At 42.7% G+C, this 24182-nt stretch overlaps 2 protein-coding genes across 2 annotated transcripts; both read left to right on the forward strand.

The window, feature by feature from the left end:
- The first annotated feature begins 5150 nt into the window (after positions 1-5150).
- On the forward strand, positions 5151-9650 carry LOC114264162 (urea-proton symporter DUR3). The gene is given in 9 exon segments (XM_082901850.1): positions 5151-5571; positions 5852-5959; positions 6047-6142; positions 6256-6338; positions 6461-6681; positions 6768-7030; positions 7100-7338; positions 7943-8592; positions 9140-9650. Coding segments are annotated over 9 exon segments (2169 nt in total). The 5' UTR covers positions 5151-5358; the 3' UTR covers positions 9436-9650.
- Positions 9651-18852: 9202 nt separating this feature from the next.
- LOC145805276 (uncharacterized) lies at positions 18853-19674 on the forward strand. Its single transcript, XM_082900388.1, has 2 exons — positions 18853-19300; positions 19418-19674. Exons 1-2 carry the CDS (start codon positions 18853-18855, stop codon positions 19672-19674), a joined length of 705 nt encoding a protein of 234 aa, XP_082756514.1.
- The last annotated feature ends 4508 nt before the right edge of the window (positions 19675-24182 follow it).

A 24182-nucleotide genomic window follows, 5' to 3' on the forward strand; every position in this document is an offset into this window, starting at 1 on the left:
AATGCCAAGAGCGACCAACCCCCTCTCTCACAATGAACAAAATAATAGTTTGGTGATTCTCGCCTCAGAGCCAAATGTCACAAACATGAAGGAAATGGTGTAGGAACAATCTTCTTGTACAATAAATAAATTGAAACTAAATCAAACAAATAAAATAAATAACTTACAGAATTTATTTTACCAAACAGAAATGAATATTTAAAAGATCAAGTCGAGTGTATGACACTCTGTCCTTAAGACAGATTCGCCCCGCTACGGTGCTTACGGTTAAATGGCGTCTATCTCCCAAGATACAATGATCTTCACAAATTGTAGTAGCACTCCAAACAATTTGTATGGCGAACAAAACCTGTGTTCTTGACTCTTTGAATTTTTTCCCTAAAACTAGAATGAAGAATAATGCAATGAAAGAGCAAAATCGGGAAGGGGACAATTGTTTCTCGATGGTTTTTTAATCAACCAAATCTGCTGGAACAGCCTTCTATTTATAGGCAAAAACCAGACCCGAACAGGTACATAATTTGAAGTGAACAGATGCAAATTCAAACTGACAGATACAGTTTGAATTTCAAACAGATCTGGAGCAGTTTGAACAGATAACTGCTGCTGGCTTATATCTGTAACTGCTGGGCAGTTTCAGCAGTTTTAAAACTGTAAAACAGTTTGAATCTGTTAGGAATTTTTGAACCTGTTGAACCTCAGAAAAAATCTGTTCAAATCTGCCAAGGTAGATTTAAATTTGTTTGGGAACACAGAATCTGTCCGGTGCAAAAACAGTTTTAAAACCTGTTTTGGACAGATTAATCTATTATGGAATTGATCTTGAAAGAGGCACAATTATTGGACACAAAATTTGAATTCAAATTCGAATTAAATTCCCGCAAGAATTTTTGAAGAAATTCAAATGAATTTTGTCAAAAAAATTTGTAAAAATTTAATGTATAAAGAGAAATGATTGTATTATTGATTGATGAATGTTATATATTTTACAAATGGTGAGGGGCTCCTTATATAGGAGATGTAGTGAAGTAGGTGGTAGTAGGTGGTAGTGGTAGGTGTGTAGTAGGTGGTAGTAGGTGGTGGTAGGTGTAGTAGGTGGAGTAGGTGATGGTAGATTTTAACAGCCCCCCGCAAACTCAAGGGGGATAGGAACTAACCAACTTGAGTTTGGAGAGAGTAACAAAACAAGAAAATAATCTGAAAAATAAAAAATGGATAGGAGACACTATATGGTCGTGTCAGACCGTTGTAGAAGACTGTATGGTTATGGCAGACCGATGTAGAAGACACTGGCTCGTGTTGGACCGATGTAGAAGACAGTTTATGGGGTCATGTCGGACCGTTGTAGCAGACAATGTTGTGACAGTTGTTGTGACAGTTTACGGAGTCTTGCTGGACCCTTGTAGAAACTAACCGGAATCAATGTCGGGACAGTTTACAGAGTCTTGTCGGACCCATGAAGGAGCTAACCGGAATCAATGACGGGACAATTTACAGAGTCTTGTCGGACCCATGAAGGAGCTAACCGGAATCAATGTCGGGACAGTTTACAGAGTCTTGTCGGACCCTTGTAGAAACTAACCGGAATCAATGTCGGGACAGTTTACAGAGTCTTGTCGGACCCATTAAAAAGTCGCACCCTCAAAAGGTGTGCCCAATCTTTCAAAAAAAGTGCCATCAAAAGGCGTGCCCAATCCATAAAAAGGCGTGCCATCAAAAGGCGTACCTATCAAAAGGAGCGCCCATGTTGTCGGCGAGCGCCGAGAGGCGCATGATGCGCGTGTCTGCCTCGGCTATTTAACCAAGGTTGAGGCGGAGGCTGTGCAAACCAGTCTGAAACCGCCGAAAATCCTTTGAAAAAACTCTTCCGTTTCTGAGAAAGAGATTCTGGAACACTCTGTTGCCATTCTGTAACCAACCCTTCTCCGAAACACTCAGCAACCCATAACATGGCCTCGTCTTCCCGTTCAGCTACCCAGAATATGGCCTCTTCGTCCCGTGGTCTGCTCACTCTCTTTCCCAACCTCAACGAGTCAACAAGAGAGATAACTGGTGCGGTGGCCAGTGAACCTCAACCAAGCGCCTCTGGTTTTGCTCCGTTGAACTTTCCGATGCGGTCGGTGGAGCAAAAAATGGTGGTGCAAACTGATATTGAGGCCAATCAGTATACTTTGAAGTCATGTGTGGAGACCATGACGGCGGTCACAAACCTGTCGCACCGGCTGCAGAGTAGGACAAATGAGGTGCAGCAGTTAAACGCCCAGCTGGCTCTGCTCCAACGCATGTATAAGGATGTGCGAGCAGAGATAAGTGTGCTAAAGGCGAAAAATAAGGAGCTGAAGCGGAAGGCCACCGTTATGTTCCGATTTGGAGGTCCGCCATATGCTGTAGTGGAGGAGCAGAGGGGTGTGAATGTGCTCGGTGGATTAGGAAGCACGGAGACAACACCGTCAAGGGCCGCCCAGGACGGAGGCAAGAAGAAAAGACCGGCGGAATAGGCGAAGAAGTGAGGGCGGTGGGTGGCCGTCTGCAGAAAAGAAAACAAATCTTTTGGTGTTGTGTTGTGGTTTGTTGTTGTTGTTGTTGTTGTTGTTTTTTTTTTTTTTTTTTTTTTTTTTTTTTTTTTGTGTTGTGTGTAAAATTGTGATCGGGGTGGATCTCTAAGATAAATAAAACAAAGTTGTTGTGCAAAGCTGTATTTTTGGTTTTGTTTTTTTTATTTTTATTTTTATTTTTTATTTTTTTGTGAAAAATGGAACACAAGAAAGAGAAGATAAATAAATAAAGGTATTCTATTTTTTGGTGAGGGAGGCAGTGAGTGGGGTGCAAAAGGTGATTAAAAGAAATAAATAAAGAAAGAAAAGAAGAAAAGAAAATGGGTGTGGATTATGTGCTGCTGTGCGTCCCCTCCATGTGCTGTCTCCTCCTTTCATCAGACGAAATGGCGGGAAAGGTGACAAAGTGGGGGATGTCCTTGAGTGGAGAGAAAATAATAATAATTATGATTATTATTATAAAATAAATAAAAAGTTGCTAGAGATATGCTCCCATGCTTCCTGTTGAGGTCGGCAGGATTTTTTTTTTTTTTTTTTGATTACGAAAAATAAAATAAAATAAAGAAAAGGAAAGTGGGGTGGTGGATGAGTGGGGATAATATTTTATAATAACATTGGAAGCTTTGTTGTGGTGTGTTTGGTGGAACACAGATAGAGCCCTCGCGGTGTGTATTCAACACACACTGGTTTTGTTCTTTCTTCTCTCCCCCATCAGGGAGACAGAGAGAGATTGAGAGAGGGAGCGCCGTGTGTGGCTCTGTGGTCATGCATGGCGACCGAGAGAGGAGGAGATTGCCGACGATGTGGAGTCGGTGGCGGAGGAGGAAGATCGAAGATGACATCGGCGACGATGGAGGGACGGCGACCATCGGCGGCGACAGAGAGCACAAATTCCTTTGATATCAGGGAGAGGAACGTCGGGTTGAAGCCTCGGATGGCGATGTCGTCGACGGAGTATTTGTCGATGTCGTCGAAGATGAGGTAGGGCAGTGGCGGAGATCGGCGAGATCATGATCGCCAACCGGACCTCGCCAAGCAGGGCGTTGAAATCTGTGATGACGGCGGCGCTGCAGACCAACGGCGATTCGAGAGTGGCCGGAAAATATGGCCGGAGATCTTGGGAGAGCTCGTCGTCGAGACCGTCGGCGGATGACTCCGGCGAGTCCAGTGGATGCAAAGAGAGTTTGGTTCCAGTGAAAGAGATACGGAAGTTGTACGGTCTATTGAAGTTGAAAAGCAGTAACAAAATTGGACCGTCGGATCATGAATCACAGCTGATCCCAACGGTGATGATTGTATAGCAACATGGCGGGCCTTGTTAGTGAAAAAATTCAAGGTATGTGTAGAGGTCCGGCGGGCGGCCAAGGCGAGGCTGCCGCCCGCCGGTGAAGTAGAATGACTAGTTTCTTAACCTTGCTCTGATACCATGTAAAAATTTAATGTATAAAGAGAAATGATTGTATTATTGATTGACGAATGTTATATATTTTACAAATGGTGAGGGGCTCCTTATATAGGAGATGTAGTGGAGTAGGTGGTAGTGGTAGGTGTGTAGTAGGTGTAGTAGGTGATGGTAGATTTTAACAAAATTAATGTTAGAACCGACTCGACCCACATATACCCGTGCCCGGCCCGCGATGGTTTGGGCTAAGGTTCACTTTGAACATAACTCCTCCCTTCTACAAACTTGGGGTGCCCCTTGGGGCTCAACCCAAGTGTTGCCATCTCGAACTTTATACACATATAAGTTCTCTTCAAGTTTCAATGTGGGACAAGCCTTTCAAGGAAATCCATATTTAATTCTTTAAATGTCCAATTCCATGAACCCGAAAATGACGTCAACTTCCCATTCACTCATAAATGGTTTTGACGAACCATCTTTACCGTGTGACTTGCCATGCAGCAAGGAACACGTCACCTTTTTGGACCCACCCCAAAAGACGTTTGGGGCCCACTCAATTTTGGACTCAAAGATGGCCCAAAATAACCCTATATACAACCAATTTTCCAACAAATGGTTAATCAAAGACAGTGGTAGCAGGGGACAACCCTCGTATTGTTGCGGATAATCCATGACAGTAACATCATACTTGCATAAAATTTTAGCAAACTGGCTCCGTTTCTCACCTTCTCTGAAATTGAATGCGAGAAAGTATAACTCAGGGAATGTTTTATGTAATTCAGTAATGATCTCATGCAAGTAGAGTTGATACAACCCATCGGGCAAAACTTCAGTCAAAAAGCAAGAGTCAAAAACTGCAAAATACACATACACCATAAAACTACCAAAAAATAACATAAAAATGAGCGTGTATTTTGAACAGAGAAGGAAAAGGGCACCCACGGGTTTTTTAAGGGTCAAATTCACCAAACACCAAAAAAAAGAGAAAAGAGTCTAACCTTCAAGCAGTATCTGCTCCAATGTAGAATAAATACAAGGCGCACACATTTTTCCATTTTTAAGAAGTAAAAGAACCTAATTTGGACAATAAAAAAATTCTGTTTTTCAAGTGTGACAAAACATATATAATTGACATGCCACATATACATAGATATGCATATATATATATATATATATATATATAAAATTCAAAGCCAAGAGAGTGACCACTGAAAGCATCAGTGCCATCCAAGACATGACTCTCATAGCAAGCAATGAGACAGAAACTTTCATAGTTTGACTTGAACCATATTGTGTACACCGTCACAATAAAGCAATTCAGTTCCTCTATGTGTATATAAATTCCCACACAAACAGAGTGCCAGACTCTGACAGTTGAAGTTGGAGAAGAGCAGTGGCTTCATGGCTTCTTCTCTGCCAAATTGTCCGCTGTTTGAGTTCGCCGCCAAGTATTACTCCGGCACGGGGGACAGTTGTGTGAGACAGACCAGTTTCTTTGGAGGGAAAGCAGTTTTAAATCAAGGTGTTGGGTACTCTGTTATTCTTGGATTTGGGGCCTTCTTTAGCCATTGGAATCCTAAAAAATCCCCTCATAAAATCATAAAATCTTCTCCTGCCTCATGGAGTTGCACTTATTTTTCACTGAAGGATAAGCTTAGTGGAAGTGTAGTTGGTAATGACCAAGACCATTATATGACCTTTACATGAATAATAATTTGAGAGTGCCCCTTCCACATAGAATCATTAAACAATTATTTGAATTCCCAGACAAGTATGATCATTGACAAGTAACAACTATTTGAAACTCCAAACTAGTGTGAATTATCTTTTTGTTTCTTTACCATTATTGCTGCTTGTTTAAATTGAAACAAAAAAGTACGAATTAATTTGCCAGGTTTGGCTAGAGAAGCGATATGTTGGATCGTGCCACACATCAGAATGGTTCAACACCGCAGGCAGGAATGTTAAAACAGGACTCATTGCTAGTGTGATTGTATCTCAGGTAATGTGCTCAGTTCACCCACTTCTGCAAATCTGGAATACCTTTATGTTCACCTAACAAATGGCTTCAAAATATTGATTTCTAAAGTGGACTTGGGCTGCTACAATTTTACAAAGCTCAAATGTTGCGTGGGAATATGGAGTTAGCGGCCCTTTCTGGTATGCCAGTGGGGCTACCATCCAGGCATGTCAACTCTTCTTTTTCCTCCATTGTTTTTGTTCTTACGTTCTTTATCTCCACAAGAAGGAAATCAGATACTTTTCAATAAATAATTTTGGTAATTCTAAATTGAACAGGTACTCTTGTTTGGGGTAATGGCGATAGAGATGAAAAGAAAGGCCCCCTATGCTCATACCATATGTGAAATTGTGAAAGCTCGGTATGTCACATAGTTGTCATGATTCCAATCAAAACACAGAAGGTGCCATAGCTGCTTTAATCATTTTACTCGTTGAAAAACTTCATTTCCTTGAATTTGAGGCTATCTTTCTATTACTTTAGATGGGGAACCGCTGCTCATCTTGTGTTTCTCACTTTTTGCTTCTTGACAAACATCATTGTCACGGCCATGCTTCTTCTTGGTGGCTCTGCTGTCGTGAATGCACTCACTGGAGTGAATATCTACGCTGCAAGTTTTTTAATCCCACTTGGCATAATTGTCTACACACTTGCAGGGGGGCTAAAAGCCACCTTCTTGGCAAGCTACATACATTCAGTAATAGGTATTTTCGCTCTTTATATTGTAATCTTGTTTTCCAGTTACGTTTGGTGCTTATATAAGCTCTATTATTTTTGTATTTGGTTTCAGTGCACGTTGTTTTAGTCTTGTTTGTGTACTTAGTTTACACATCAAGCAGTAAGCTTGGTAGCCCGAGTATCGTATACCATCGTCTGCTTGAGGTTGCAAGCAAATCAAGAGTCTGCCAAGAGCCACTCACCCATAATGGGCAGTCTTGTGGGCCAGTGAGTGGGAATTACAAGGGCTCTTACCTTACAATGTTGAGTTCTGGAGGGCTCGTCTTTGGGATAATTAACATTGTTGGCAACTTTGGTACCATGTTTGTTGACAATGTAAGTGAGCGTTGGCCCTGTGTCTACATTCTTCAATTGCTAAGTAACAAAGAATATTTGAATGTGTAGGGATATTGGGTAAGTGCCATTGCTGCAAAGCCTTCATCAACTCATAAGGGCTATTTGTTGGGCGGGTTGGTCTGGTTTGCTGTGCCATTCTCTCTGGCAACGTCACTAGGTCTAGAAGCACTAGCCCTTGATCTACCTATAACGGCAAGTGTGGTCAGTCATGGACTTGTTCCTCCTGCAACCGCTATTGCTTTGATGGGAAAAGGAGGATCTATTCTTCTACTTACTATGCCTTTTATGTGAGTTTCAAGCAATGCTACATTAACAATTTCAAAATTATAGATAACATGAATTGAGCATTATATATAGACCATGATCTTGCCAATATCTGTGTAGTAAGACTACATTTTTAGATGAAAAAGTACATCAATAGTCTTATGAAGCTTGGTAGAGCTTTTGTAAGTTTTATGTCGAAGTGTCATCCCCAATATCAGTTGAAGGCCCTCAAAACCGAATGAGCTAAGCCAATTGATGATCTTATATTTACAATCACCATTTGAGTTCAAGCATTCCTTTTTTTCCAATTTTTATTCTCAGCAGTTTCAGAATTTTGGACATTTACATTTACTACTTTGGACAATTTTACTAAAATTTAATCGAGTCCCATAATTTCAAGATTTCGGACTTTTGTGGCTTCTAAAATGTGCAATACTAAACTTTCATCTTATTCAAATATCAGTTGAAGTTGAAATTTTGTTTAGCGAAGTTTTGACAGTTTAATTTTCAAATCCCCACATTCTGGCCAATCCATTCTTTCTTTGTTCAAATGTGTACTAAATCTTGAAACTCCAATATTTCAGTATTATGTTATAAACACTGAATTTTTTGGCACATGAAAAACAGGGCTGTGACGTCTGCCGGTTCATCAGAACTAATAGCAGTCTCCTCCTTGTGCACTTATGACATCTACCGCACTTACATAAAACCGGATGCAACTGGAAAGCAAATCCTCAGAGTGTCAAGGGGAGTCGTCCTAGGCTTCGGATGTTTCATGGGATTTTTAGCAGTAATACTAAACAAGGCCGGAGTTTCATTAGGATGGATGTATCTCACCATGGGAGTCTTCATTGGCTCTGCCGTCCTTCCCATAGCTTTCATGCTTCTATGGCGAAAAGCAAATGCAATCGGTGCCATCCTTGGGACGACTATTGGTTGCATTCTTGGGATTATCACTTGGTTGTCAATTGCGAGTGTTGAGTATGGAAGGGTTAATCTTGACACGACTGGAAGGAATGCACCGATGCTTGCTGGAAACCTCGTGTCTATACTTACTGGTGGAGCAATTCATGCTGTGTGTAGTTTTTTGTGGCCTCATAACCATGATTGGGAAACGACAAAGCAGATAACTATGGTTGAGAAGGAAAAGAGTGAATTGCTGGCTGAGGAGTTCAAGGAGGAAAAGCTGATAAGAGCGAAAGCGTGGATTGTGAAATGGGGTGTTGGTATTACTGTTGTGATTGTTTTGTTGTGGCCCCTTCTTTCTCTTCCTGCAGGTAAATTCAATAACCAGTGTAAATATTCACATTTTTGTGAGATTGGATTACCAGGAGTCAGACCAAAGGCCTTAAGAATGGACAGAATGAGGCCAGGGACTTTCAGCAATTAGCTGGCAACTCATTCTGTTCGTTCTGATTCCTTGTAATCCAATCTCACTGGTAAATTCAAAATTTTGATATTCACCTTTTGCTTCGATTTCCATAATAGCACATGAATGCTTAATTCTTCTATTTTGAAGCCACTACCAAAAATTAAAATGAAAAATTCAACACCAAGACTTGAACTGACTATAACCTCATTCCCAGCTTCTACATACGAACTTTTTAAGATTATATCAATTGAAGAAGTGTCATTTTGTGCCGATAATATGTTACATCAGTTTGATAAGCAACATTTTTTGTTTTGTTCTTTTGTTTTTGTTGCTGAACAAGTAACAAACTTTAAATTCTCACTACATAAATGGAAATTGGAAAATGAAAGATGTGATTTGATTAAACTCTTCTTCCTTTTTTATTGTTTTGTTTTGTTGTTGGGTTATTGCAGGGTGATTCAGCAACGGGTACTTCACATTCTGGGCAATCATAGCAATAGCATGGGGTACAATTGGATCAGCTGTAGTTATAGTTTTGCCACTGACAGAAAGCAGGCAAACGATCCAAAGCGTCATTCTTGGCATGTTTACCAATGACAGGCTCATGGAAAAGGTCGAAGAGTTGAATTTGAAGCTGAACACGATCATGTTGGCGATACCTGCAGCAGAAAGACTTTACTTGCTTGAGAAAGGGAAGGCCAAGAAAAATGAAGCATCAGAGCCAGATGCTCACATTGGCCCTGCCTAAAACATTTCTCACTCAGCTCATCATGAATGAGTGGCACATAATTCTGCTTGGATTTTGAAGTGATGAAATAAAAAAGGGATAAAATTTGGTGATGTAAATGAGTAGTGTTACAGCAATTGGTTTCTACCTTAGGATTGGTAGCAGTGTGTTTTTTGGAATTTGGTTCAGTTTTAAAAATAAAAAAAATTTAATTTGTTGTTGAGCCTTGCTTCTAATTTTTACATATCTTGTAAAGTTTGTCGTTTGCATTTTGGTGTTACCAGTTTGAAGAACTGTCCCTCAACTAGTCAATGGTTGTTTTTCCACATTGAAAAAGTATATACATATGCCAAATAGACAATTCATTTAGGAAAAATAGCCAAATAAATAAATTTTACATTCTAGACAAATTAATTTGTCCAGTATTTTTCCTAAATGAATTTTACATTAATAAATTAATAAATTTTATTAATAGAATGTAAAATTTATTAATAAATACTAGACAGATTAATAAATTCTGCATTTTGTTGTTAGTTATGACACATTATGATATTATTGGTTATGACATTATTTTGGTTATGATTTTGTTTAGTTATACCTCAGGTGATGTTTGATTATAATTATTTTTTTTTTTATTTATAGTTATGACTCTCATAATGTTGAGTTATGCCATTTGTGATAATTAAATTCACAAATAACATAACTTACCTATGGTATCATAGCATTGCCCTAAAATTTACAATTTGAACATTCACTTTCATAAATGTGATAGGTTGCTTAGTAATTGATATATTATATAATAAAGAAACTTTGTAATTTATAACATGACTCTTTAATAATGAGATAATTGTTAGTAAATAAAAATTTTAAGATTTGTTGGGAAAGTGTCTTTTAGTATTTTTTTTGTTAAAATATGACCTAAAAAATAATTAAAATGTTTGGGAATAATTTTTTGACATTTTACAAAAGAAAATAAAATTGAATCTTTAACTTTTTTTATATAATCTTTTTTGACTTTTTTAATAACTTTTTTTTAACTAAAATATTCAATTCCCAAATAGACCCATAGTTTGTGTAATATTAAAAAGAATATGTCCAATTTGGGAAAGGTTGTGATATACACTTTAGTATAAAAACATAGGTAATGACATGGTAACATATGCAAGTTAGGTCATAACTCAATATTATAGGAGTTGTTTAGTTATAACCAAACATCATACTACATATAGCTAAACAATTTTAGGATCATAAAAAAAATAATATCATAACCAACATCACAATGTGTCATGACTAACAATATAGTAAGTCATAACCAAAATTACAAAAATTATAACTAAATGTACAAATGATACACATCCTACAAGAATAGAATTTCCCTTCTATTTGTTTTTTCTATTTACTTTGATCGCTCGGATTCTTTTTTTTTTTTTTCTTTTTTTTTTGAATAAATTACAAATACACCTCTAAAATTTGCTTAAAATATAAATTATCTTCCGTGGTTATGAAAATTACATCCCGCCCCTTAAAATTTCTAATTTTATAAAAATTGTCTATTTTATTAATAAATTATCAAATAAATTAATAATTTTTAATAATGTCAAAAATATATTTTAATTAATAATTCAACTAATTTTATTATTATCTAGAAAAACAGTTAGAAATTTCATTTTCTTAATTAATTTTGTTAAATAATTTTTTTTTACAATAAAGTATTTATAATTAATTATAATCATAAGTGACCATTCGTATTTTAAATAAATTTTATGAATGTATTTATAATTTATTTATTTATTTATTTTTGGATTGGGCCATGCCAACCTCTCGAATCACTTGACTTTTTCAGTTTCCTTCCATCCACTCTTTTGATTTTATTATTATTATTATTATTATTATTATTATTTTTATTTTTTAATGAGGCAACTAGGCATATAAGAGGAACATTTTGGCTCCCAGCACCAATAGGAGTGATGTAGGATATTATGCGGATAGCATGTGATAATTAGTAGAGGAAAATTGTAATTTATATCTAAAAGATACATAATTACTTTATCAACAATTTTAAAATAATTCATATTATCATATATGTGAGACCTAGATTAATTTTTTAAAATTTTATCTGTTTTTATGTCAAGTGTCAAATTATCTATTTAAAAAAAAATTAAAAAAGAAAATGAGCGAGACTTAAACTCAAGATTACAAATTTAATAAAAAAAACTCTATTACTTAAAGTTACAACTAATATATGTTAAATATTTTATTTTATTTTATTTTTATTTATTTAACTTGTACATGACGTGTGCATGCTAGTAAATATTAATTGATTGAGAACTCATCATCATAGAGAGAGAGGGAAGTAGATAATCGATGGCCGAGAATGAACATTTCCTCCGAACAGAAAATCATACGGATGATAATATGATCAGTGACTTTCCTCACTATTTTAAATCATATGTGAAGAACCACCAACTGCTCTGCCAGTGCAGAGACTTTAACAATGGGTGGGTTTTTTGTAGTCGAGAAGATGGCCGTTGTAAACTTCCTCTTCCGCCGACTCTCTTTGGTTAGTTTCTCTCTCATCTCATATCTTATGGTCCTATTACTTGGTTGGGTTTGATTCCAATTATCTATTTAACCAGTGTCTTATTAAAACACTTGCTATTTATTTTCTTTTACTTTTTTTTTATTAAAAAAATTTATTCTATTTTCGTTAGTTTTATCTCTGAGAAAATCCAAACTTTTGCTGTCAATGTTAAAATATAGGGAAAATATCAAATAAGTGACGCCAAACAAAAAGTCAATTAATATATTATTTGAGAGGGAGATTTATGAGCTGGAATGAGCCATGGTAAAGGCCGGGCAAAATGAGGGGTCGAACATGTTTGGGCCGTGATAGCTTAGGCTCATCCAGATAAGGTTTTGCTTGGTTGAGGCCAAGGACCATGTTGGGACCGAGCTACTTGGGCTTGTCTATGTAGAAAACCGAGCTACTTGAGTTGCTCGGTTAGATGATTGCCTGCCATTATGGATTCCATGGTTTACGCATTTAGCGCGGCAGGAAGGCCTTTAGTTTGCTGGCTCGACCTATCTTGAACTCGGCTTTGCTGGAATGCAATCGAGTTCGGTTGTTCTAGAGCTCGGCGAGTGGAGCACTCGGGTACGCTGCGCAGCGCGGTCGTGAAAGGCCGAGGTGGTTCCGCCGGTCTGCCGGGCTCCGCTAATATAGCCTGACGATTTGGTTAGGTGGTGATTGCAGGATTTGTGCTGACAAATGGGAGAGCAGCACCACGTGTCAAGAGACTAATGGGAGCAGATTTGGGCACAGAAAGTATATAAGTGTGTCTGCGCCCCCCATGCTGGGGATGGAGCAAAATTTGGTGAGATAAACCTATACACTCAAGTCTCTCCTCTCTCTCTCTCTATCTCTGAGTGTGTGCTAACTTGACCGTCGGAGGGATTTTACGGCCACACACCGCCGGGTAGCTCACCGCCGTTATGTTCACAGGTCGATCGGACAGACAAGGAGCTTGGAAGAAAGGAGTACGGGCCCTGCGGAATATTTGCTCCCTGTACAATTGGCGCCGTCTGTGGGAACTTGATAGACAAAACCTTGTCTTTCAAGCTCATCTGATCGCCTTCCACGGCGAACAACGACGAGATACCGTTGTCCGCCATCGATGGAGTTACCCCGGAGTCAGCCAGACGGAGAGACGGACTCCCCGCCATTCCACCCATGGCGGACCTAGAGACTTCTCCAGGAGGACATTCAAGAGACACGCGGGATAAACGCGGAAGGAGTTTTGGTCACTCTCGGAGCCCAGACGGACACCGGCGGCGGAGAGAATCACACGCCAGACATCTGGAGCACAAGTTAAGCGACCAAGACGCCGTCATTCGAAGAATGGCGGCGGAGATGGAAGATCTCAAATGGCACGTCAAAGGGAAGGGTGTTGCTGGAGTGGGAGACCACAGTGAGCGCACCCAACCACGCCGTTTAGGCAGTCAGAGCCAGCGGCACACTTCCTCCCTTTCTATCACCAGAAGCTACAGGGTTGGAGAATTCGACGCGCCTGTAAGGAAGTCTAGCACGCAAGACAGTACCTATTAGCCCTCACGTCCGGCGACAACGTCGAGGTATTTCTATTCCGCTTGCTCAGAGGACTTGCGGGCAGTCTTGAAGGAGCAGGCTCGCCGATGAGAGACTCAGAGGGTGCTGGCGCTCCAGCGGCTATCTTACGGGGGGCATGCCAGTGAAAAGGTCATAATACCACCACCCCGCCCAGCCGTGCCCCTCTTTCTAGACACAGATTTGGCGAGGCTGAGCGCTACTCCTTTCTCCTTGGAGATAGAAACAACATCGCTCCCCACGGGCTTTCGCCAGCCCAAGTTTACGCTCTATGACGGAAAGACTGATCCATACATGCATGTAAGCCACTTCTGGCAGGTCATGGCCGGACATAAGTGCAATGACGTTCTTATGTGCCTTATCTTCCCGTCGAGTTTGGGCGAGCTGGGCTTGAAATGGTTTGAGAGGCTGCCAGAGGGAAGTATCAAAAGGTGGGAACAGTTGGCGGAGGCCTTTGTAACTCGTTTCAAGACCAACACTAAAACGCCGAAGGAGGTGGACTACCTTCTCAGTGTCAAAATGGAGTTGAGCGACACACTCAAGGCATACAACTCCAGATACTGGGAAACCTTCAATGAGATTTTAGATTGCCCGATCAACCTGGAAATCACCCAATATAAGCGCGGTCTCCCGGTCGGACATAAGCTGCGGGACTTGCTTACCATGAACCAGCAGACATCCATGGGCCAACTCATGCAGCGCATCAATGAGCACATTCGAGTAGAGGATGATGCGGCGGCATCCACCGCGAAAATAACTCCGGTGGCAACAGACAAGAGGTCGCCTGTCAAGGTACACGCGGTCGAACAGGAGACTAATCGTCCAAGTGATCGCGCCGAGGAATTTGACCGAGGATCAAATCGTCGAAACCGGGGAAGAGGTCGTCATAATGACCGAGATGAATACCCCTGCGATGACGTAGCTGATGCCAACAGAAGGTTAAAAACTCAGACAGGCATCACCACGGTCTTTAAGATTCCAATCTATCGCATACTTAGTGAAATCTGTAACGAGGATTACGTCCAGTTTCCAGCTAAGTTAGGCGATGCACAAAAGGGTTTCAATCCGCGGTACCGCTGCACATATCACCAGGAGTGAGGACACCGGATAGAGGACTGTTTGCCTCTGAAGCAACACTTGGAGGAGTTACTCGCAGCCGGACACTTGGATCTTTACATTGACAGGGGTATTAAGGCCGCACATCCCACCTCGGCTGATCAGCATGGACCGGATGACTTGGAGGTGCCCCCTCAAGGAGTGGTTAATGTGATCCACGACATAGTGGAGCCGGCGCGTATATACGAGCTCCGAGGGATGATTAAAAAGGCGGAACACATGAGGGTAGTGTTGTCGGTCCAGCCCGTGATCAAAAGGGGAAAGACCGAGGAGAAAGACGTGATTAGTTTCTCCACGAGGGACCTAGAGGGCATTCAAACACCACACAACGATGCCCTAGTGGTCACACTCCGCGTCAAAGAATTTGATGTCAAGCGCATCTTGATCGACCAGGGAAGCTCGGTCGAGATCGTGTACTACGACGCGTTTAAACAACTCAAACTCCGAGATACAGACTTGGCTCCGGCAACTTCTCCACTGGTTGGTTTCAACTCGCAACCGGAGTGGCCTTGGGAAAGATAATTTTACCGGTCAAAGCCGGATCCGTGGTCAAGCAGGTGGAGTTCTGGGTATTGCAGGTGCCGTCTACGTACAATTTGATCCTTGGTAGGGAATGGCTTCACGCTATGCAGGCTGTAGCGTCGACCTTCTACTAGGTTATGAGATTTCCCTCGACAATGGGGGAAATTAAAGAAGTTTAGGGCGATCAAGTCATGTCAAAACAATGCTTCGTGGAAGTAAACGAGAGCCGAACTGCCAAAGGTTTCGTCCAAATGATTGAAGGACCGGAAGACCGTGGCATCCTTGAAGATGTGGGTGCCAAGGTTGAGGACAAAGCTGTTGAGGAGTTGGTAGAAGTGCGGATTGACACTGAAAGCCTGAACAAGTTCTTCTTGCTCGGCTCAAGCCTTACCACCCAAGAAAGGACCGAGATGATAGAATTCTTGATGGCAAATATCGAAGTCTTCGCATGGTCACCCTATAACATGCTCGGCATCGACCCGAGCTTTATTTGTCATCACCTCATTCAGAGAACTAGGAGATCGGCGCTGCACTACGCCGAGGTAGTCGCAGAGGGGGTAAAGAACTTGCTTGAAGCTCGGGCTATTCAGGAAGTGCACTACCCTCGGTGGATTTCAAACACGGTTGTAGTACCCAAGAAGAATGGGAAGTGGCGAGTTTGCGTCGACGACAAGACCGTCAACCGAGCATGCCCTAAAGATAGCTTTTCCCTGCCCAGAATAGATCAATTGGTGGATCTAACGACCGGACATAACAGGCTCAGTTTCTTGGATGCCTATCGCGGCTATCATCAGATTTCCATACATGGCCCCGACCGTGAGATCACCTCTTTCATTACTCTAAGGGGACTCTTCTGCTACCGAGTCATGCCTTTCGGTTTGAAGAACGCCGGGGCAACTTTTCAAAGGATGGTAACCAAAATGTTTGCTCCTCTGCTAGGCCGAACGATGGAGGCTTATATCAATGACATGGTGGTTAAAAGCCGGCATCAAGCAGACCACTTGTCCGACCTAGCCGAGATGTTTGCCATCCTCAAACAGCACAAGCTACACCTGAATGCATCTAAATGTGCCTTTGGCGTGGGATCCAAAAAATTCTTGGGTTTCCTAGTCATAAACCGAGGCATCGGGGCAGACCCCACATAGATCAGAGCCGTACAAGAGTTGAAGCAGCCCAACTCGGCTAAGGACGAGCAGCATCTGGCCGGGATGGCCGCTACGCTTAACTGATTTATAAGCCGGTCATCAGATCGCTGCCGCCCTTTCTTTCGAGCCTTGAAATCCAAGTTTTCGTGGGACGAGGAGTGTAATCGGGCTCTAGCCGAACTTAAAGAGTATTTGTCTTCTGCACCACTATTGGTAACGCCCAAGCCCGGCTATAACGATCCCGGATTTACCCTTGTTGTACAGTGATCCGGACATGTGTCCGTGGATGTTGGTAGTTGATTATTATCTTGTTTACATCCTTTTTACTTTGTATTTGAGTTATGGGATGTGTTGGGCAGGTTTGTTACAGGTTGGTTGAGTTTAGAAACCAAAACTAGTTGCCCAGATTTTGACCTGTCCGCTCGAGCGGGGGTTTTGGCGCTCGAGCGGGAATTGCACCCATCCAGTATTTCCTGTGTAGTGTTGGACGCTCGAGTGTGGAGTTGGCCGCTCGAGCGGGGTTGTGTGAGTGCCGCTCGAGCGGGGAGTTGGAAGCTCGAGCGGAGACCTGGTTCTATAAAAGTTCTGGGAGTGTGTATCCGCCGCTCGAGTGGGATTTTTGACGCTCGAGCGGGAGTCTGTAAGTGACGCTCGAGCGGGGTGTTTGACGCTCGAGCGGGGAGACTGGGTTTAAGTTCCGAGTTTTGACTTTTCAAATCACTTTTTCACTTTCTCTTCTCTCTCCTACTTTTCCAAAAACACCATTGTTGAGCCTCTCACTCTAGAACTCTACCTTCTCTCTAGGTTTTGATCTAGTAGGAGTGATTTGCTCATCTTTGGCCTTTACAAAAAAGTTGTTGATCGTTGAGGGCTACATTTTAATCTGAAAATTTCGGGATTTGGAGCACGTTGGGTTTTGTCATCTTCTCCCTTGGAGCTCCGAATTTGAGGTAGGGATATCCTACTCCTCTCTATGGATTTTGTCTTTAAATTTTAGTATTTTGAGATGTTGGGGTTGGTTTGGTAATTTCGTGAAAGTTTGGGGCTTTTGTGTTATTTTGCAAAAGTTGGGGTTTTATTTATAATAAACCTAGATGTACGTTTGGCATAGAGAAATGAAAATAAATGTTGAATCATTGATGAAAATGGGACCTAAGGGTTGAAATGCTAATTATGGAAAATGACCTAATTACATTGTTTGATTAATTGGGATAATTAATTGTGAGAAATGAGGAAATGAAGTGGAATTGTTGAGGTTGGGAATGTATGGGGTTAAAGGGTGTAGTTGGATTGTTTATCGCTCACCTAATTGAAATGTTGATTATATATCCATTGTTGCATTTATTTTCTGTATAGAAATAACTGCTTTGGGCTATCAGTGGAGGATAGTCGTGATTGTTGTAGACAATGCATGATGATTAGGCAAACTGTAACTAATCACTGGAATGTGTCATTGAGATTGACGATTGAAAGAATACATTAAATTTATGTATTGTGTGATGATGTGTATAATTGTTGTTTATATGCATTGTGTTGTGTTGGAGGAGATAGGGGATGTACTCCACGGTTTAGGGGAAGATAGGGGATGAACCTCTAAACCGGATGTGTTGGGAGGAGATAGGGGATGGACTCCATAGATAGAGCTCATATGCTTATCTAGTGATGTATTGACAGAGCTCATATGCTTGTCATTGGAAGTGTGATAGTGCTCATATGCATATCTGTGGAAGTGATGATATAGCTTGTATGCTTATCTGTTGTTGTGTGATATAGCTAGTATGCTTATCTGATATGAAATGGGAAGTGTTTGATATGAGTTATTGTCTCATATGAGTTGTTTGGCCAGGTTCTGAGCCATGGTTGCAATTTGAGAATTGAAAGGAATTGGAAAATGAGTTGTAATATGGACTTGTATGTCATGAAAATGTAAAGTGTGATAAGGGAAAGTATCAGTGTTGACCATCTATCAACTGCTAATCTTTTAGTCATTGTTCATATTTGGTTTAGTATGTTTCTACTGGGCTGTGGCTCACCCTATATGGGAATATCATTTTCAGGTACAGGTAGCATGCCACCTCCAAGGACATAGCTTGGGAGGCTAGAGGCGGACACACTTTGTCGTTTTATTTTTGATGTATTACATGTAAATTCAAGCCAAGGGCTTAATGTGTAAATGAGTTAGTACTCTTTTGTTGTAACCAAGTGTCAACTTGGAAAGCTGTAAGCCTTTAGGGCATTTGCTTTTGTCATTAACATGTAATACTTTTTGTAATGAAATTCTGATAAATGAAAGAATGTGAAACTTTTACATATCAATGCATGTCTTTATTGATGGGTTTAATGTTGTTATTTTGAGGGCGTTACACCGGCGAAGAACTCTACCTTTATCTGGCCGTGTCCCAGCATGCAGTTAGTGCAGTGCTTGTCCAGTCAGCAGGTATCCAGCATTTACCCATCTTCTACGTGAGCAAAACCTTGCTACTGGCAGAGTCGAGATACTTGCCGTTGGAAAAACTTACCTTAGCATTAATGATGGCCTCTAGGAAATTGGCACGCTATTTTCACGCTCACACAATCATCGTTTTGACCAAGTTTCCCCTCAAAGCCTTGTTCGAATGGACGAACTTCTTCGGTCGCATTCTAAAGTGGGCAGTCGAGTTGGGACAATTCGATGTTAAGTTTCAACCCCGAACGGCCATAAAAGCTCAAGCATTGGCAGATTTTGTTGCCGAGTTCTTGCCCGGGATTCACCAAGTATGTTTGGTGGATCTCACCACGGTAGCCGAGGAGGCCAATGAAGATTCCACCGAAATTGTGCAGCACGGCGGTGTTGGCGACGCGGAACTTGCATGCCCCGCCATAGAACCTCCAGCTGGCATGCCACTGCAGCCTGGCGATGCGACGATAGACTTGGGCATAACAGACCAACCTGTTGGGTCCAGTGTCACGTCGCCGATGGGGGAGGAAGTGGAACCGATCAGTATTGAACCTAAAGCCGAACAGCCGAACGACCGTGATCCCATCAACCTTTAAGCCTCCTAAAACCCCTCAGAGTGTTGGAAGCTCTTTGTTGGCGAAATGTGGAAACTTTTTGTAGATGGGGCCTCGAATCGTCACGGTGCCGGGCTAGGCATAGTCTTGGTCTTGCTAGATAGTCTGACCATTGAGCATTCTATCACCCTCGGATTCCCTGCATCAAATAACGAGGTCGAGTACGAGGCACTACTGGCCGGACTTAAGAGCGCGCTCCAGGTGCGCGAGTCTGAGCTGATGGTCTACAACGATTCCCAACTGGTTGTCAACCAAGTATCTGGGGTTTACGAAGCTAAGGATGACAGAATGGCAAAGTACTAAGCTTTGGTAATGGACCACATCAAGCGATTCCAGGCGATCAGGGTCCAACAAATTGGACGGGAAGACAACGGCCGCGCGGATAAGCTAGCCGGTCTGGCTTCCATGGTCGACCGAACCTCTCCTAGTCCTCTTCTGATTGAGTTTCTTCCAAGGCCTAGTATAGAGGAACCAGAGCAGACAGAAGTACTCTGCACCGAGCTTGGCCCTTCTTGGATGGACCCTATTATCCTCTTCCTGAAAGAGCGGACACTTCCGGCTGATAAAATGGAAGCGCATAAAGTCCGGGTGAAGTCAGAGCGGTTTTGGCTTTCTCCATCTGGCACTTTATACAAGAAGTCTTTCACCGGTCCTTATCTCAAGTGTGTACACCCAAACCGCGTGGAAGCTTTCCTGTACGAAATTCATAAAGGCATATGCGGCAGTTACATAGGGGGCAGATCTTTGGCCTACCGCGCTATCTCGCAGGGATATTGGTGGCCGTGCATGCAAGTGGACGCTTAGAAATATGTTCGCAAATGTGAGAAGTGCCAGAAGTTCGCCCACCAAATTCACCAACTGGCCAGAAAACTCCTTCCCCTCACAAGCCCTTGGCCTTTTACGATGTGGGGACTAGACATAGTGGGACCACTCCCAACGGCACCGGGCAATCGGAAGTTCTTCATTGCTGCTACGGACTACTTCACCAAGTGGGTTGAAGCTAAGCCCCTAGCAACTATCAAGGAAAAGGACGTCAAACGGTTTGTCTGGCAGAATGTGGTAACGCGGTTTGGCGTCCCCAAGATTCTGATCTTTGATAATGGCACCCAATTTGACGGCCGCTTATTCCGAGGGTTTTGTGAAGAATTGAAGATTGAATTCTACAACTCCACCCCGGCTTACCCGCAGTCCAACGGCTAAGCCGAAGCATCAAATAAGACCATTCTTGATGGCTTGAAGAAAAGACTTGAGAAGGCCAAAGGAAAATGGGCCGAGGAACTACCAAGTGTCCTTTGGGCATATCAGACGACCCCGAGGCGATCTACCGGGGAAACTCCTTTTGCCCTGGCGTACGGCATGGAGGCTGTCATCCTATTGGAAATTGGCATGCCCACCATCCGCAGTGAAAATTTTGAGCCCGAGCTAAATTCTGAAGCAGTCGCCCTGGAATTGGACCTTGTTGAAGAGCGCCGCAAAAAAGCTTTGATTCACGTGGTTGCATACCAACAAGAATTGTCCAGGAAGTACAACAAAATCGTGCACCCCAAACCATTTAAAGTTGGCGACTGGGTTTTCAGAAAGGTCATGGACAACACCCTGGTGCCAGGCGAAGGCAAGCTAGGGGCAAACTGGGAAGGACCCTACAAGATAACCGGTTTGGCAGGCAAGGGGGCATACCACTTGGAAGATGTGGACGGCAAAGGCATACCCCGACCATGGAATGCAGCCAACCTCAAACTGTACTATTTTTAATTTCCATAGTTTTAATGATTATTCTTTTGAGCAAAGACTTGTTTGCCTTGCCTTTCAGAATGTAATACTCCTTTTGTTAATATAATAGAAGTGACTTACATTTGTAGAAGCATTCTATTATTTTCGATGCTTATTTTGTGATTGAAACCGAGATGCTTTACTCCGGTTGGTTGAGTTGATGATTTACTCAACCGTTAGACTCCAACCGAGATGTTTTACTCCGGTCGATTGAGTTGACGATTTACTCAACTTTGAGATTTCAACCAAGATGTTTTATTCCGGTTGAATTAGTTAATGATTTACTCAACTTTGTGGCTTAAATTGAGATGTCTTGTTCTAGTTAAACAAGTTAATAATTTACTCAACTTTGAGATTTCAACCGAGATGTTTTATTCCGGTTGAATTAGTTGATGATTTACTCAACTTTGTGATTTAAACCGAGATATCTTGTTCCGGTTAAACAAGTTTATGATTTACTCAACTTTGAGATTTCAACCGAGATGTTTTATTTCGGTTGAATTAGTTGATGATTTACTCAACTTTGTGATTCAAACCGAGATGTATTGTTCCGGTTATACAAGTCGATAATTTACTCAACTTTGAGATTTCAACTGAGATGTTTTACTCCGATTGAATGAGTTGATGATTTACTCAACTCTGTGATCAAAACCAAGATGTCTTTTTCCGGTTAAGCATGTTGATGATTTAGTCAACTATGTGATTTCAACCGAGATGTTTTACTTCGGTTGAATAGGTTGATAATTTGTTCAAGGGTGAGTTAATGATTTGCTTAGCCGAGGTGATTTGCCCAGCTAAAGTTGTTTAGCTTAAACACAATGCAAACACTTAACAAAAATACAACTTTTCATTGATAAGTAATAGCATTACAAAAGGTGGGGAAGTAGCACAGTTACATTTTCAAATGAAAAAGAAAGAAAAAGAAAACTAAACTAAGGGGGAAAGGTTTGTGAATTCATCCCCGGTCGCGGTTGCCTCCAAGTCGACTGTGGTTGTGGTCTCCTGGACACCGGTCTGCTCTTGGCCGGCCTACTTTGGGCGGTTGTCACCCTCGGTATTTTCCTCAGCCTCCTCCGCTTCTTCTTCCTCGGCCTCAGCCTGCAACGCACTGAAGACGTTGTTAGCATATCGCATAAGGTACGTCAACAGGAAGGCAGCTGGGGGAGAGGCAAACACGTTGGTCCCAGATCCTTGGCCGAGCTGTTCACAAGCAGCCTTCCAGCCTGCCTTGAAGAAGATGTCTTGGGTGGCATGGACTTGCTTTGTGTATCTCTCCTCGGCCTCCTTGAAACCGGCGTTGTTGGCGTCCTCCAGCTCCTCCTTCCTTGACTGCTTCAATGCCTCCAGCTCGATCCGGAGAGCGTCCCTTTCTTGCTCGGCGACACCAAGGTAGCCGAGTAACCTGGAGTTGTCAGAATTTGCTATCTCCAGCGAAGCCTTGGATCGTTCGAGCTCGGCTTGAAGGTGTTCAACCTGGCTGGCAGCGTCGGTTGCCTTCTGCCGGAGTCGGTGGATCCTCTCCATCACCAAGTGTCGTTTCTGGATGGCCTGCAAGAAGAAAACTTTATCAGAGGAAGGAAACCGAGCAAACACTTGGAAAAATTTGAACAAAGTATGCACAGTTCTTACCCGGGTCATGGACTTGACCAAGGACTTCACCAGCCGGGTGTCCGGTACATGGTCGCTGCCGACCACGTTGCTCGGTAGCAGCAAGGCTTTGGTTAGGTCAAAGGCGAGTAGATGCTCCTTGTCACCTTTGACCGAGGCAGTCGCCGGGATCTCCTTACCCTGGTGCTTGAGCTGCGGTTTCCATGGCGGTGTTGGGTCAGTTGTCATCGCTGGTTGCTCGGTGTTCAACTCCGTAACTAGCTTGGCAGAGGGGTTGGTACGTACCCTTTTCCCAACCCGGCGGCTTTCTTTGCTTGCCTGCACGGCGCCAGGAGACGCCAGTGCAACCACAGTCCCGCTTGATTAACCGGCAGCAGCTGTGCGGGTTGGGATGCTCAGTAGCTCGGTGGAGGTAGCAGTGATGAGGTTTTTGATACGACTTCTTTTTTCCATCTCTTCCGCCTCAGTCAACTGGATAAGGGGCACGTCCGGCAAAGTGGGATCAGGAGGTGGAGATAGAGCACGTAGAAAGTCTGTGACCTTACTCCGGCATGGAGCTGAGTATCTGTAGGTCGGTACGTAACCGAGGAGTTCATGGCAATCCCGGTTGCGGTAGCGAAGCACGGTCCTGATTGCTGCTTCGTTGGGGTAATGGTAGTTGGCTTGCAAAGCTTTGATCGCTGCAAAGAGGAAAGGAACAAAGCGCATTAGTACAAAATGGTTAAGGAAAGTAATCTAACCGAGCGGTTAGCGCGGCTTACATGTTTCGTCGAAATTTTTGTTAATATACCAGCCCGACACGTTGGCTATTTCATAATTACCGGACACCCAGAAAAAGTCATCGTCGTGCAAGTCTTTGTCTGGGGTACCGGTCACTATCTTCTCCTTGCCCGGTCTGATCTTTAAATAATAGGCTAGGCCGTCGTCCGTATGCCCGAGGGTATACTGGCAAAGTATTTCGACTAATCTTAGGTTGGTTCCTAACCGGTTGTTCAGTTCGTGGATCCCGTTAATTATTCTATAAGTGTTGGTTGAGACTTGGGTTGGTGCTAGCCCGGTGCGTTGCAAGAACTCGCACAGCAGGGGGTTAATCGGAAAGCGGAGGCCACCTTTTATTATGGAGAGCACGATGAAGGGGCACTGGTCTAATCTGCCCCATGGGGTCGTCTCCTCGGCACCGAGCTCTAGGTGAATGTCGTCCGGGATACCATACTCTTCCCGGAACGCGGCTAGAGCGATCGGCGTGTCGACTAGGAAGCGGTAGCGCCCCATGTGTAGCCGGCTGGTCTTAGTGCGGCTGAGGTGGTTTGGTACAGACTCTTGTTTGATGGCTGCTTGGTCTTTGAGAGCCTCGGTGTTGGTGTGTGGTCCCCTTAGACTCTGTAGGAAAAGGAGGGTAAGTGTAAGCGGGAGCGCGGTTGCGCAAAATGAGC

This window comes from Camellia sinensis, chromosome 13 (assembly GCF_055761805.1).
Source record: "Camellia sinensis isolate YWXY chromosome 13, ASM5576180v1, whole genome shotgun sequence".
NCBI classification, from domain to species: domain Eukaryota; kingdom Viridiplantae; phylum Streptophyta; class Magnoliopsida; order Ericales; family Theaceae; genus Camellia; species Camellia sinensis.

Bases quoted from the DNA above. Each gene is read 5' to 3' on its own strand.
- LOC145805276 (XM_082900388.1), top strand. From the start codon at position 18,853: ATGGCCTCTAGGAAATTGGCACGCTATTTTCACGCTCACACAATCATC. The intron at 19,301-19,417 runs GTATTGAACCTA...AACTTTTTGTAG, and splicing joins GGAGGAAGTGGAACCGATCA to ATGGGGCCTCGAATCGTCAC.